This window comes from Malania oleifera, chromosome 4, assembly GCF_029873635.1.
Source record: "Malania oleifera isolate guangnan ecotype guangnan chromosome 4, ASM2987363v1, whole genome shotgun sequence".
Taxonomy (NCBI): domain Eukaryota; kingdom Viridiplantae; phylum Streptophyta; class Magnoliopsida; order Santalales; family Ximeniaceae; genus Malania; species Malania oleifera.
In genome coordinates this window covers 118,025,480-118,042,135 of record NC_080420.1, presented here as the reverse complement: position 1 = coordinate 118,042,135, position 16,656 = coordinate 118,025,480, and the positions used below count along the sequence as shown (strand labels likewise).

The 16,656-nt window shown below is 34.9% G+C and overlaps 1 protein-coding gene across 1 annotated transcript; it reads left to right on the top strand.

Annotated features, from left to right (window-relative positions):
* The first annotated feature begins 8,013 nt into the window (after positions 1 to 8,013).
* On the top strand, positions 8,014 to 10,421 carry LOC131153275 (germin-like protein subfamily 1 member 7). The gene is made up of 2 exons (XM_058105475.1): positions 8,014 to 8,236; positions 9,546 to 10,421. The coding sequence occupies exons 1-2, from the start codon at positions 8,104 to 8,106 to the stop codon at positions 10,097 to 10,099; spliced, it is 687 nt and encodes a 228-aa protein (XP_057961458.1). The 5' UTR covers positions 8,014 to 8,103; the 3' UTR covers positions 10,100 to 10,421.
* Positions 10,422 to 16,656: the final 6,235 nt, after the last annotated feature.

Below are 16,656 nucleotides of genomic sequence, written 5' to 3'. Positions count from 1 at the left end.
ATGAAAGCTTGCCGTGTGGAAGTTGGCATCACCTTGCTACAATGAACTATATATATATAAAATAAAAGAGGAGCCACATGTTGCCAAAAAATGAAAAGAAAAAAAAGTTACGTGAACACGCAAAAAAAAATGTCATGTTTGGGAGCATAAATTTCGTACTTGACTTTTGATTTGGATGAATTTGGACAAATTTTAATATAATTTTATATTACATCTCATTTAAATCTAATACAAATTCAAATTTAAAACTTTTTCAAATACGGGGTAATAATTTTTTACTTTCTTAATAAATTTTTAACTTCTAAATAATTAAAAATCCATGCCTGAATCCCAAGGCTATAATCAAGATATCAAATATTTTATTCCTTATTAAATTTTAGTATTAATTAATTTTTAATTATTAATATTTATTTATATTCTTCTGCACTGTCCAATATTTATTTTTCGTCTTCTGCAGCCGTGCCCTGAAAGACATGGCAACCACTCGATGGAAGGAATTGAGGAATTGGAACCTCTTTGAATGGACACACGTCATGAACTTAAAACAAACAAGCCCACCTTTGAATTTAATGGCTATCGTATTTTACTTTCTTATAAAATTATTGGGGCATACCTGCCCCATAAATAATTAAATAAAATTTTTCCTTTCAATAATAATAATAATAATGAGAACCAATGCAATTATTTGGATATTGAAAGGCATAAAAAGCATTATTTGATATGCAAGAATAAGTCTACATGCTTATAATGACGATGAGTATAATATCGTGTTGGGAACTGCATATTAAAAGTCATTCTTACTCGGCCACCTCACTAAACTCGAATAATCGCGCTTACAATTTTAAACTGAAGCAATTTTAATTTTAAAACGAGATTCGAAAATGGTACTGTGGGTGAGAAGAAAGTATTTTTTTTTTATAAATGGTATTATTTCCTTTTATTACTGAAAATAATATTTTGATAATTTCAATTTTGATCTAAGCGATTCAAATATATATCAAGGAATTAAATTACACGTTTTTAAAACAAGAATAAGGTAGCGTTTGGAAGAATATATTTTACGTTCTGAATTTGAATTTGTATAGATTTGGCCAAAATTTAGTATATAATTTTACACTAAATTTTATTCAAATTTACACATATCCGAATCCAAATTCCAAATCATACTCAATCTCAAACATAGCACAAGCATTTTAAATCTAAAATTTATAATTCCCCGTTTATCCATGAAAGGTTTATTGTTTGGCATGGTCTATACAATGGGATGTATTTATCTTTCCATTACTTTTTTCAACCCTCTCAAAATTAGAAATCAAGATCTTTGGTATGGAGGTCTCAACCTCCAACCATTACTTCGTGTTTTGGGATACGAAATTTGAGTTTTGGATTTTAATTTGTATGAGTTTGGACAAAATATAATATAGTATTGTATTTAAATTTCTTCCAAACAACGTATTGAGTGCTTAACTTGCAAAATTAAGCTTAATATTTACACAAGCAATCAAAGTCAGAGGTTCACCATGCAAAGCTGCTTAAATTAAGGGGACAAGGAAGGCAGTGTTTATGAAATTAGCAAATGCTATTTATAATGATGACATTACTTCGTGTTTTGGGATATGAAATTTGAGTTTTGGATTTTAATTTGTATGAGTTTGGACAAAATATAATATATTATTGTATCTAAATTTCTTTCAAACAACGTATTAAGTGCTTAACTTGCAAAATTAAGTTTAATATTTACACAAGCAATCAAAGTCAGAGGTTTACCATGCAAAGCCCCTTAAATTAAGGGGACAAGGAAGGCAGTGTTTATGAAATTAGCAAATGCTATTCATAATGATGAGGTTACTGAAAATGACATCCATTTCTTAAGATTTTCTTTAAGGAGAAAGGTGGAATAACTTCAACTCATTTCCAACTAAATATGAGTGACAGAAGATAGCAACTGATGGTTGACCCGATTAAAGGAAAAACACATTAATCTTATGTTCATACTTCTTTTAAATTTGAATAAGATTTAATATAAAATTATGTTGAAATTTATTTAAATTTCATTCAAATGTAAATTAAAAATCTGAAATCCATACTCCCAAACACAGCATAATAGTTATTCTAAATACAATAAATTTTAAGATATTAATTGTAACGATCCAAAAAAATAAATAATAAAATAAATAATAAAAATTTATTAATTCAAAAAATTATTATTAATTAACTAATTATTATTAAGAAAATTAATTAAATTAAGAATATGAGGATTGTGGATATATATATATATATATATATATATATATAAAGTATATATGTAAGTAATATGTATAAGTATATATAAGTGTATATATAAGTATATGATAAGGTTAAAGAAAGGATAAAGGAAAGAAAAAAAAAAAGAAAAAGAAAACTTAATGTATAAGTTTTCTGCTCACAGAACAGACAAGAAGGAAAGAAAGAGAGAGAAAGAGAAAGAAAAATTAAATATATTCTCTCACTCTCCACTCCTCTACTTTTTACGATTTCGCGGTCGATTCTCGTCCATTTGAAAATCCGAAGATACCACCGAACTCCATTCTTCACCACCGACATATCTACCGAAATTGATTTGTCGTGAGAGTAACGTGGGTATATCTCGTGGGGTAAGGCAAATTCTCATTCTTATCTCAATTTTTCCTAAATTTTAAGCCAAATGGGCGATCGGATACCATCACGAGAATCTAGGGATGATTCTCTACAATTCTAACGGAATGAAATTCTTGTGGGATTATTGTAGAAATAGTCCAAAATTAGGATAAATGTGTTATTTAGAAATTAATTATTATTTAATTATTATAAATTAGGAAATGTTAAAATAATATTTTATTCGGGTTGATTTGATTGAATCAGGGTTCGGGTGAGCGTCGCGGGTATAAGTTTGGGAACCCTGCAAGCGTAATTCAGGGAATCAGGTAAGGGGGAATAAAATTATATCAATATTTTATTAAAGTGAGCCAATTATTTACAAGCATACGAAATTTATTATTTATTTATATGATTTTCAAAATAGTCTTATTACTAGAAAAAAAATGATTATTTGGTTTAAGGTTATATTTGGGATAATTGTTTATGATATGAAATTCATGTGACATGGGAGTAATTTTTCCTAATAAATTGAATATGAATTACTGTGGTATTTGGATTTGCATGTGGGGGTGTTTGAAATGATTATGGCATGTTGAATGAGTTGTTATGTTTGACTCCTGTGTAGAAATATATTGATCTGTTGAATTACTGTGTGAGAATGTATTAATCTGTTGGATTCCTGTGTGGAAATGATTTGATGCGTCTGTGTGAACTAACTCGTGTGGTTATTCGTATGCATCTCAATATAACGTTGGCATGAGCAGGTTGTTATATTACCTATATATAAATGATGATGTGACATTGGCAGGTCTAGGAGCTCGTCGTATTGTTATTTATATGGGGTAGGACATTGGCAGGTCGAGGAGCTTGTTCTACAAATGTATGACGGGTAGGTCATGGGGATTGGATACTGGTGAATAATGGTGCCTATGTAGGCCATGTTATATACCCTGTGTGGGTAGTGGTGCCTGTGTGGGCCATGTTATATACCCTGTGTGGGCCACGTTATATCCTGTCTGGATAATGGCGCCTGTGTGGGCCATGTTATGTACCCTGTGTCGGTAGTGGTGCCTGTGTGGGCCACGTGTAGATAAGAAGTACGTAGGTGCCTGTGTGGGCCACGTACTGACATGTACGCAGTTGCTCTGTGTGGGCCACGTACTGAGGACATTGGAAGATGAAGTATGAGATGCATGATTTCTATGTAGATGTGTTGTGGGCATGTGAATTTAATTATAGCATAAAAATAATGGTATAACATATTGTGAATGCATGTGTGTGCATGCGGTGAGGTAAACATACCACCGGGGGCTTGCTGAGAAAGGCGAGTGCTCTGTTAGGTAGTTTCTTGGTATCAGTGCAAAGGGATGCTACTTGTATGGGCGGGTAGACATCCCGATCCTCGGAAACCTTCGCCTTTAAAATAATAAAGATGTGTGTACTGGCGGCGAGGTAATACTTCACCTAAGGGCTTACTGAGTAAGGTGAGTACTTTGATAGGTAGTTTTTAGTACCAGAGCAGAGGGAAGCTACTTGTATGGGCGGGTAATCTTCCCTATCCTTGGGGACTTTCGCCTGCATAAAAATTATGTACTTGTGCGTATTGAATGTGTGTGTGATATTGGATGTCGATAATGTTATTAATGGTACATTTTCTCAGTTGTTATTGATGTTATATGAGATGCAGTTTATTTTGAGATATAAATATTAAAACTCATTTGTCACACACTGTTATAATTTATTCCACCCTTACTGAGAAGTGTCTCACCCTAGTGGATTAACAATTTTTCAAGTTCTTCTGGAGACCGGGTTTGAAGGCCTAGGCTGGGATTGTTTGTGATAGTTTCTTTTTGGGGTATCGTGAGATACTGATATATGTATAGATATATTTGTGCGGAATTACATTTTAAATGCTGGTTGTGGATACAGATATTTGGATGTTGTAGTGTTAGTTTTTGGTTGTATATAGAACTCTGGTATTTATTTGAGGTTATTTATTCATGTGCCGCTGCGTGTATGTTAATTATGGTATCAGATATAGGTGATTGGAACACGTGGCACTCGGGCCCCACTTGGCGAGTCGGGGCATGACATTAATCACTTTTCAATCACGCAAACCAAATGGATTGTCTAGTTTAGATGCTTGGTTGTAGATGATAGAATTCAGGCCAAAGGAATATCGATGGTTTCGGCTTGTGATTGCTGCGTTCAGAGAAGTAAGGAAAACATTGATCATATTCTTTCTTTAGGTGAGATGACTTTAGACGTTTGACGTTGGGCTAGTGTGGCGTTGGGGATTCCTTTCCAATGATCCCTTTCCTGGAAAAACAAAATGGAAAATTGGTTCCACTATGCTAAAAAATCGTCTATTAAAGGTATTTTAATTGGGTTGATTCCGTGTTTGATTACGTGGTGCCTTTGGAATCGAAGATGTAAAACAAGAATGAAAAGAGTTTATGAAAGTGCATATCAGATGTGGAGAAATGTTCGATTGTGGGTTAGTTTTATTGCTGAGAGTACTAATTCTTTTCAAAAATTGAAGAAGTCGGACATTAAGATTTTGAATAAGTTTCAAATTAAACATCAGGGAGTTTGCGATAGGTTTGGAAAAATTATTTTGTGGGTTAAACCTCTAGTAGGGTGGATAAAACTTAATTGTACGATGGGAGTTGTAGGGGCAACTCGGGTATTTCAAGAGGTGGAGGAATTATTCGGGATTGCCATGGCATGATAAAAACGGTTTTTTCAAGTTATTTTGACAATGGTACGAATAATAGTGCGGAATTAAAAGCAATAAGGGAAAGAATTCGTTTGTGCAAACGTTTTCATTATTTTAATGTGATTATTGAAAGTGACTCGTGAATTGTAGTTGATTGACTTCAGAAAGGTAGATGTATTTTGTGGTATCTTTGAGAATTTTGGGAGGAGCACGTGGTGGAGTTAGAAGGAACTAACGTCATGGTGATGCATCAATATAGAAAAGACAATAGTGCGTCTGATTTTCTTGCTAAAGAATGAGAAATGGGAAACAATGTAATCTATGAAAAACAACACCTTCTACCACGTTATCTGAAAGGTATTCTTTGAATCGATAGGTGGAGTCTTGTTTCCATTCGTCGTTAGTTCAACTCTAGAGATTCGTTTGGTGTATTTTGTTTTGATTTTAGTTATTTTTATATTTTTATCTCCTTTGTTAGTTATGTTTAGTATTGTTGTCCTAATTTGGTTGGTTGCTGGTATTAGTTTTTTTGGGAGGGTTTTTCTGTATTCTCCCTTTTGTTTTATCTTGTAACCACGGTATTCCTCCACAAAAAATGAGGGTATATTAATAAATAAATGAAGGTGCCGCCCTCTTTTAGTAAAAAAAAAAAAAGGAAAAAAAAACCTAACGGATTGTCATGAGCTAACTAATTCCAAATATGTACAAAATATTATGGGGCATTTTGGAATTTGTTGATTTTTTTCACCCTGAATATAAATTATGGTATCACACATCACTTGTAAAATTATTTTTATGATATGCAATTATTTTGTGATGATGAATTTTTCTGTCTAACAAAGTAAAAATCGCGAAAGTGTATGATAAATGTCTATCAAATCTCTATCTTTGGATTATATCTAACTCCTTTTTGTCCTTTCTAGATTGGGAAGAATTTTCCTGTATTTGCTATGATTTAGGAGGGTGATATTACTCACTTCTCCCCTCTTTGTTCTTCTCTTTCGTTCGCGAGGATTTAAGCCTCTTACTTACCACTCCTTTAATAAATTTAAACTTCTTTTAAAAATAAAGTAAAAACATACATACTATATAAATAGTCCATTTCCTCAGGATATCCTAATACTTTTTGGAGAGTGAGACTCTCATTTTATAGATTTTAGGTTACGTGTAGTTTGTGGAATCGCAATTTATAGAAATAAATGAGTTTCAGTAGGTTAGTTATAATTATTTATATAAGAAATTATGTTATTATAAAGTAAAAATATTGCGAAACATTCTATGAGTTCATAATAAGAAATAGTTAAGTAATGACTAGTCCCAAATTTCATCATAGGGATGCTAATTCCTTTCTTACTACATATTGAATGAAATAATTAGGAATATATAAAGAATAACTATTGTCATGATTTCCAAACTTCAAACCATATTCAATCTTAATCCAAGAAATAATTATTCCACCGAACAATATGTGCTGTTACGTTCTTATTTTGGGGGAGTTGGGATGAAGGATGAGTTATCTCCCATTGCATGGTCCGTGTTCGCTAATGGTTAGACCTTCGATTAACAATTAATTTAGATAGCTATTATTTAACCGTCACACCATCTAAAATTTAATTACTAAGTTTAAAAAATACTTTCAAGTAAAAGGCATATTTATATTTCTATTTAAGTGCACTTTTTTCACTTTTCCCTCCAAATTTAAATTCAATTAAGTTGATGAAAAGTTCTTTTTCTATGTCAATTATTTCAAATCTTCAAATTAATGCGACACAAAAAACTGTGAAGTTTCTTTTCCTTCTTTCTTGTAAAATATATAAGAGATCCATTTGTTGATGTGATTGTATGCTTGTATTTTAGATATTAAATATTAAATAAACTGGTTCTACATTTTTATTATTATTTTTTTTTTAAAGAAGGACGACACCTTCATTTATTTATTAATAACCCCTCACTTTTGACGGAGATATACCGTAGTTACAAGACAATTAATGGGAGATAACAAAAGAAACTGATTCTACATTCATTAATATCAGATACTCATTTTTAATATAATGAGGAACTTTAGAATGCAAGTATACAAACACGCAAAAGGATAAATCGCTGTATAAATTTTCTCTTCTTTTATATATATTATTGAAATAATTCTAAAATCAATGAAGAATCATAATTTTCGTTAAAAATAAAATTAGCATGCATACACATTTTGGATTGCCAGCCATATTTGAATTCAAGATCGTCGTGTTATAATGAAGAGCGTTTTTATTTATACAAGTGTGAGAAAAATTTAAAAATTATTGTTCCTTGCTGTATCATCTTTCTCTGACTTTGACAGTTGTAGATGGATAGAAAAATTGATGGCTTCCCAATAAAATATACATATATTATATATATATATATATATATATATATATATATAAGTTATAATTTGCGTCAACTCTTCATATCTCATCATGCGGCATTTAACAAGGAGAGGCCGTGGCCAGCCTTACAATTTTCTCTTGTTAATAAACTAAAAATCAAACTATATCGAAAATCAGTAATGAAGACTTGGGAGGCATCTGGTACAGGGTTAAAAATCCATTAAGATTGACTATAAATTATTGCAGCCAGCTGGCAAGCTACGAGACTAGCTAGCTCCTTTACCTCTATAAATAATAGGCTTCTGCTTCGATCTTCTCGTGCTCATCTCTCTCTCTCTCTCTCTCTCTCTCTGAATCATATATTCCCTCTCTCTTGCTGTCTCTGTGTGATAGTTAGCTCCACCAACAATGGTGAAAATGGGTGTTGAGTTCCTCGGAACAGTACTTGTGGTTTTGGCTTTGGCTTCCTCATTGGCCTCTGCCGCAGACCCCAACCCCCTTCAGGATTTCTGTGTTGCCATTAACAACACCAAGGATGCTGGTATGTATATATATATATATATATACACACAGATATATCATGTCTATATAACCGATTTAATTTGATTTCGTAATATATATGTATTTAGTTAAATTACCTTGTTTTTTATACACACGTCGAAATCAAGTTATATCTGGTTTCTATACTTAGTGTAGCTAATATTTTCTCATATTTCAAGCAAGTTCAGGTCACTCTCCAAGGTAGGTGTCACATCTAATTTTACTTTAGATATACACTAAAATGGTTGTGCTAAACTTCCTGAAAATGATATTTTGAGCATCATTAATAAGGTCCTCTAGTAGGACAAACATCGTCATCTGGTCAAGACCCTCTTGCCCAATCAAATTATTACAAACAATAGATGTTTTTTGTTTGAAAAAATTTCATTAGACAAGACCTAATTTTTTCTCGATATGTAAAACTTAGCATGGGTTTGTCTTATATTGATACACTCCCATCATCAAGTCGTAAACACTTCACCCAAATTCATTTTCCTAATCATAATTACCTTAGGCTCATTTTGGAACTCATAAAATATTCGGAAGAGAAAAGGAAAATATAAAGGAATCCTAGTTTTATATTTGGTTATCAAGAAAAATGTGAAAAAATAAAAATAAAAAATATATTAAATCTATAAACAAAAATTTGATTTTACACATCATTAATTTTTAGTTTTTTTTAAAAAAAATTTTAGACATCAAAATAAACTTTCATTTTTGATAGTACCCAATAGAAAAGAAAAATATAAGGAAAAATGAGTTTACTTCTTATTTTCTTATGTTTTCCTTATTTCGCATAAAATCTTTGATCCAAACGGACCCATCTATTCACCTCTTTAAAAAAAAAAAAAAAAAGTTAATGTATCCAACTATTTTTCATAAAACACTAATTTTTCTTGGCCACGTAGTGGAGCTTAGAGTTCATTTATCTTAAATTGACACACTCTCTTCATCAGGTTCAAATAAATTGACCCAAATTCATTTTCATAATCATTACCTTAATCTATTTAGTTATTATTATTATTATTATTATATCATCCTATAAAGTTAATCATATAACAATAATAATAATTATACTTCGAATTCAAACTTGGGAACTTGGACTTGGGCAATTCTGGCATCACGATGAGAAACTATTCAAAAAATATTCAAAGCCATAAACTAAATCATTAAAAGGTCACAAAAATAACTTCCATCGTCAAATACTTCCTGCTTAATCTCATCGGTTGCATGCATTCTCACAAGCAGATCAAGCCATGCACAAATTATTCCATTCATTTCAAATTTCTAATCACGTGATTTTCGTGCAGTGTTCGTCAATGGTAAATTCTGCAAAGACCCAAAACTAGCAGTGTCTGATGATTTTTTCGCATCTGGAATCCAAATACCTCAAAATGCCTTGAACCCACTGGGATCAAAAGTCACCATGTTCAACGTTGACACCATCCCGGGGCTCAACACTCTAGGCGTCTCCATCGCTCGTGTTGACTTTGCCCCTGGCGGTGTCAACCCACCGCACCTCCACCCCCGTGCATCGGAGCTGCTGGTGGTGGAGGAGGGCACTTTGTACGCTGGTTTTGTCACCTCCAACCCTAGCAACCGCCTCTTCACCAAGATCCTCCACAAGGGAGACGCCTTTGTGTTCCCGATGGGTGCCATTCACTTCCAGCTCAATCTAGGCAAGACCAATGCAGTGGCCAAGGCCAGCTTTGGTAGCCAGGATGCGGGCGTGACCACCGTTGCTAATGCTATCTTTGGGTCGAATCCGCGCATTAATCCAGATGTTCTTGCCAAGGCATTCCAACTGGATAAGAAGGAAGTTAAATATCTTCAAGGACTTTCATGGTTCCAGAACGCGCCCTAGTTGATTAATTGAGGAAATGTTATAAGCTACACAACTAGCCTTCATTTTAATAATTTGTTACTTGCGATTTGTGGCTGGCGGTGATGATCTTATTTTTCTTTCTTTCGCTCTTATTCGCTCAAATGGATATGTTTGCCTCCTTATGATTTGAATAAAATGTAACACCCACACCCACAAAAAATTGTCTTGTCAATGGTCTAGCAAGGGCGAGGCAGGTAGTTCTACGTCCATGTTTGTTGTGATTTGAAGTTGTAATCTTCAAGTTTGGGTGAATTCAGTTATGAAATTATGAAATAACATGTAAACAAAAATTGAAGTCCCATTCTAGTTAAAATAGAGGAGGAGGAAGAAGAAGAAGAAGAAGAAGAAGAAGAGGGCAATGGGATTGGGGGTTCCTCTGGCATTGGGAGTGGACTCGGGGCATCGAGTGGGGAGGGATTTAGGGGAAATGGAACTAGTTTCCCCTCCCAAACACACCCCCACCCACCCACCTACACACACACATCTATGAGTATTCATATTTTTACTAACCCAAGTACGTGCATACATATTTAAACACATATATATTCATACACATACGTACACACACACTAGCAGGCATACCAATCCTGCGGGTGGCTCCTCCTCTCATTAGTATGCACTACCAAGTGAATACTCATTTCTATATGCCCGTGCTGTACTCTTCAAGTGCCCACTGTTACACCCTGTTTCCTACAAATAGGAATATGGAATACCAATGATTAAAACACCACAAAAGCATAGGTTATCTCACTAAAATATTAACTAAGAAGTTCTTTGAGCCTATACACAAAACACCGAAAATTAGACATAAAATATCTTGCCTCGACCATAGACTAAGACAAGCTTGACTTGTTCTTAACATTTGAACAATAAACATCCTCATGGCAAGCAGCACTTTCAGACATTGAAACACCACCTTCTTTTGAATATGAACTAGAAGTAGGTAGGGTGGTTAATTTTAATCTTCTCCATTGTTATATTTAGGAAAGAGTTTAATATTGGATGAGCTTGTGCAAAAGATTGGAGTGCGCAAATTTTTGCAATATAAGTAGTTGTCAAAGTTCTAACTTTCGGACCATGTAACCATGAAAGCATAAAGATGCACAAGCACTCCTCTTCTCTATTTTATGAAAGCATGCTTCTTAATGGGTATGCATGCCTTGCTAGCATGTGTGGGGACTTATATGTATGCTTGTACTTGGGTTGGTATAAATATGAATATTCATTTCTATATGTGTGTGTGTGTGTGTGTGTTTGGGAGGGGGGAACTAGTTATGTTTCAAACGAGCAAACTTAGTTGACTTTAAGCTCTCACATATCCAAGTCGGGCATAAGAGGTCCAAAACAAGTCAGGTCAGTCCTGACACATCCGTGACATTGAGTTCGATGTGCCGGAGCTGTCGGTGCTAAAAAAATCCTCCCCAAGAGCTTTTTATGTGCTTAGAAGTAAAGTTAGAATACAAACAAATTTAACAAACTTAGTGGTTCTAAGCACTCAAGTGTCAAAGTCGGGCATACGATGTCCAAATTGAGTGATGTAGTAACTTGAGAAAAAAAGTAAAAAATAAACAAAAATTAAAAATAATAATATTATTAATCAATTAATTAATTAAAATTTATTAAATTAATTAATTAATTAATTAAACAAATAAAAGGAATAGTATGAAAGAAAAAAAAACTAATTAGAAGCCAGAAGCTTGTGCTCATCACTGCTTCTCTCTGCGTCCGTCTCTCTCCTCCGCCACCTCTCCCTCTCTCCTTAATTTCTCGGCAAATATTCGGCTGATTGAAAATTGAAAAATGCCACTAGGCTCCATTATCCGCCACCGACATTTCTACCAGAGTGGATTTGTTGTAGGAGCGACGTAGGCATATCTCTTAGGGTAAAGCAAATTCTTACTCTTGTCTCAATTTTTCTTAAATTTTATGTCAAATTAACGATCGAGAACCACCACGGGATTCTTGGAACAATTCTCCACAAATCTAGTAGAGCGTAATTTTGGTTTGAGGTTTCGGGGCATAGCTCCAAAATTAGGGTAAAGTTGTATTTTTGGGTTTTAATGATTATTTGAGGGAAATAGGTTAGGGAATATTATTAAGAAGTGTTACGGGATTGAGATGATTGGTTTGGAATTTATGGATACATGGGCTTTTGCACAGATGTCGCAGGATCAGTGTAGGGTCCCTGCGGGTTTATTTTCAAGGGTCAAGTAAGGGGGAATAAAATTATATCAGTATTTTATTAAGGTGAATCAATTATTTACAAGCATATAAAACCTAGTATTTATCTATATGATTTTCAAAACAACCTGAGTACTGGGAAAATGATGATTTTGTTTAAGGTTTGTATTTCGGATAATTGCATATGGTATTAAAACTGTGTGACATGATAACAATTTTTCTTAATAAATTGAATATTGGGATTGCATATTGGGATGTTTGTAATAATTATGACATGATGAATGAATTGTTATGTTTGAATTCCCATGTGGGAATGCATTGTGATGTTGAATTCCTATGTGGAAATGCATTGTGATGTTGGATTCTTGTGTGGAAATGCATTGCTGCGTCTGTTTGAGTTACCTGGTGTGGTTATTCGTATACATAACAATATAACGTTGGCATGAGGAGGTTGTTATATTGCCTAAATATAAATCATGATATGACGTTGCCAAGTTAAGGCGTTCGTCATATTGTCATTTATATGGGGTAGGACATTAGTAGGTCTAAGGAGTTTGTTCTACTGATGTACTATGGGTAGGTTATGGGGATTGGATACTAGTGAATAGTGGTACCAGTGTGGGCCACGTGTCACGGAAGCCGGAGTGGTGCCTGTGTGGGCCATGTTATATCCTGTGTGGATGATGACGCCTGTATGAGCCATGTTATGTATCATGTGTGGGTCATGTTATGTACCATGTGTGGATAGTGGTTCCTGTGTGGGCCATGTGTAGATAAGAAGTATGTAGGTGCCTGTGTGGGCCACGTACTAATATGTACACAGTTGCTCTATATGGCCCACGTACTGAGGACATTGGAAGATGAAGTATGAGATGCATGATTCCTGTGTCGATGTGTTTTGTGCATGTGAATTTAATTATAGCATAATAATAATGGTACAGCATATTGTGAATGCATGTGTGTGCATGTGGCGAGGTAAACATATCGTTGGGGGTTTGCTGAGAAAGGCGAGTGCTTTTGTAGAAACCTGGAAAATTATAGTAAATAATAATAAAGGAAAGGAGGAAAAAGGAAATTCAAAACGGGGAAAAAGCAAGGTTCGTCAACAAACCCTCCGGTTTTGTCAACGAATTTCCTATTGGATTCCTTGCACGCCACGTTTCCCCTCGATGAAAGATTACCGAGAGGGGTAATTTCAAGGCCTAAAATTCATCGACAAAGGTTATGAGTTCATCGATGAACTCCCTTCTTGGCCACATCGACGAAATGACGTGTCTCGTCGATGAAGCCAGTTGTATAAATAGCTCAAACTCGAATTTCAGCGAGCAATTTCGAATGCAAACTCCTCTTCTCTCTCTAAACTTTGTCCTCCACTCCTTCTCTCTAGATTTTGGCTCAGTTTTCTACCAGTTCGACGATCGAAAGCCGCCACGCTACTCCTGAGAAGATTTTCTTCAAGTCTGCTAGAGTAGATCGTTGGTTAGGCCAACTTAGGAATCATCCCAAAATTTAGGTAAGTTGGTTATTTTAAGTTTTATAGGGTATTTGGTATTTTAGGTCTGAGAAAATGTAGTAGATGGAATAATACTGCAGTTTTGTTGGGAAAAATGTAAATTTTAGGGTGTTGAACTGGGAATACCATGGGTGTAGATTTGGATTAGATTGAGGGCTTCTCAGTAGTTAGATAAGAGGATAAACTAAGTTAGCATTTTTTATGAAATTATTTACCATTATACAACATTTATTTTCAGGAAAGTATGCATAATATGAAACTGTGTTTGGGAATACTACTGTTGAACAAGGAGATGGTTTTAACACATTTTATTAGGAAACATGATTTTAGTTCAGATTTATGCATAGAAGATTATTTACACTTGTGTGGCATGAGTATGATTTTTCATGATAATTATGTTTAATCAGGAAATTATGATTTTACAGAATAAGCATGAATTCACAGTTTTTAAGAAAACTATAAAACAGTATAGGAACCATGATTTTATGAATATTATATAAATCAGTGCAAGAATTTCATGTTTAGTACGTTGTGATATGCCCACGCAGATGCTGTGATTTTCATGTTATGATATGCCGATGCAGATGCCATGATTCATGTTGGCTCAGATACCGTTATTATGTATGATATGCAAGAATTCATGAAATATTAACATGTCAGATATTATTATGATTATGAAACAATCATGTACCAGTATATGAAACGTACTATATATAGAGTGTTCACGATGCACAGTACCGTAGTTATATGTCCAAGTTCATGTTCATGATTAGTGCTACCACACATCTTATGTAGAGTGTGGGAAATGGCAGTTGATGTGGCTTCATGGTAGTACATGAGTCCCTCTTATAGTCCAGACTAGGAGGGGCAAGCCTATCGTACTTACAGACTCATGTTTGACTTAGTGTGGTCGGCTAGCCATTACTAGGTCCCGCCTTTGGGTTGCACAACCCAATCATGTGGGGATAATACATGAAATCAGTTTGCTATCCATCCTGAGTATTGTTCATGTATTGTACAGTTACATAAGATGATTTTCATGTACAGACATTTAGTACGATATATCATGTTATGATGTATCATGTTTTATTCAGATACGATACAAACAGTTTTTACCAGATATGATTTATGTACTGATATTATGTATAACAAGAAAATACTCATTTTGCCACACACCGGTGTTAGTTTATTTCTCTTACTGAGAGGTGTCTCGCCCAAACTTTACAACCATTTTAGGAAACCTAGATAGAAGGGCAGATAGAGCTTCACGGCAGTAGAATCTGACTGTGCTATGCTGTTAGAAGGGTAAGTCGTTGAACTAGTGTCAGATGGGTTTTTGAGTTATGACCCTAGGCTACTTTTTTGTTCTTGAGATGTTCTTATATATGACAGATTTAGTAGAACTTTGGTATTGTAACTAGTTGGATGGCATGTATGTAATTTACATTTTCCGCTGCTTAGGTAACAGGGATGTGTGACAAGTTTATCCTCGGTGCCCATTTTTGGGTTGATCATGACATTATTGTTCTAGCAGGTTTTCAGGGTAATCATAAATGTTATTATATGGAAATATATATATATATATATATATATATAATAAATATGTAGGTCGTTACAGTTTGGTATTAGAGCCTAGGTTGCTAGGTTTTATAGATTTTAGATTGCAGCGGAAATAATACCAGAGTATAGGAAAAGAATTTGAAGTTTTGTTCTGCAGTCTAGAGGTAGGACTTCCGTTGTGGTTTATGTGTCTTTCCTAGGGTGAAAATTTCAGGAAAGCCATAGTAAACTATTTCTGGATTGTGTTTCTAAAGTGTAGGACTGAATCTTGAATTAAGATAGGGTGATGATATGAGATTTTAGGTTGATACGTAAATTATAAGGATAGGCACCCTGAGCCATGTTAATTGTCTTTTCAGGATGCACCCTGGGGGTGGCAGTGCCCATGCGAGCGATAGTGATGGTGTAGGGCCTTTGGATGTAGGCAGGGCTAATTTAGATGCGGTATTACACAGTGTAGCTCTGTAGGTCATGACTGAGATTGCACGTAGCTCCAGGGAACAAGGAGGCATGTCTGCAGGCCATAGGTGTACAATAAAGAAATTCACAAAGATAAATCCTCCGGCATTTTCGAGAGGAGCTAATACTATAGCCGTCGAAAATTAGATGCAGGAAATTGAGAAATTGTTGGCAATACTGTAGTGCACATAGGAGCAGAGGGTCGTATTTGCCATCTACAAACTAACAGGGGAGGCCGAGGGGTGGTGGACTGCTGTAAAACTACTGGAGGAACAAAGGATGGTACCTATAGCTATGACTTGGTGTCATTTTAGAGAATTGTTCTTTGATAAATACTTTTTAGTCACTATCAGAGAATCCAAAGTGGAGGAGTTCTTGAATTTGAAGTAGGGACAACAGTCAGTCCAGCAGTACGCGGCAAGGTCCATAGAGTTGTCTCGCTTCACCCTGTATATTGTTCCCGATGAAGTAAAGAAGACAAGGCAGTTTGAAAGAGGTTTGAGGCGAGAAATTTACAAACAAGTAGCAGTGCTGAAAGTGCAGGACTTTGCTGAGTTAGTAGACAAAGTAGCTGTGGCCGAGGCCAGTGAGCGGATGGATGAAAAGGATTAGGGACAAAAGAAATGATCCACGCCTTTGGGTTTCCAGCAGGGATCTAGTTGGGGCAAGTGGAGGAGAGGAAATTATGGCAGAGGACAGAGGCAAAAGATAGTGGGTCGTGAGGTTCAGGGAGTGCATACCCACCCTGTATGTCAGACCTTTGGAAGGAGACATTTGGGAGAGTGTCGAATGGGGAGAGGCGTCTCTTATCGCTACGGTAGAC

What these genes read in the sequence shown, in the direction of transcription:
- LOC131153275 (XM_058105475.1), top strand. Translation starts at nt 8,104, where the DNA reads ATGGTGAAAATGGGTGTTGAGTTCCTCGGAACAGTACTTGTGGTTTTG. An exon ending in TAACAACACCAAGGATGCTG is followed by an intron (nt 8,237 to 9,545) that starts GTATGTATATAT and finishes ATTTTCGTGCAG; the next exon opens with TGTTCGTCAATGGTAAATTC.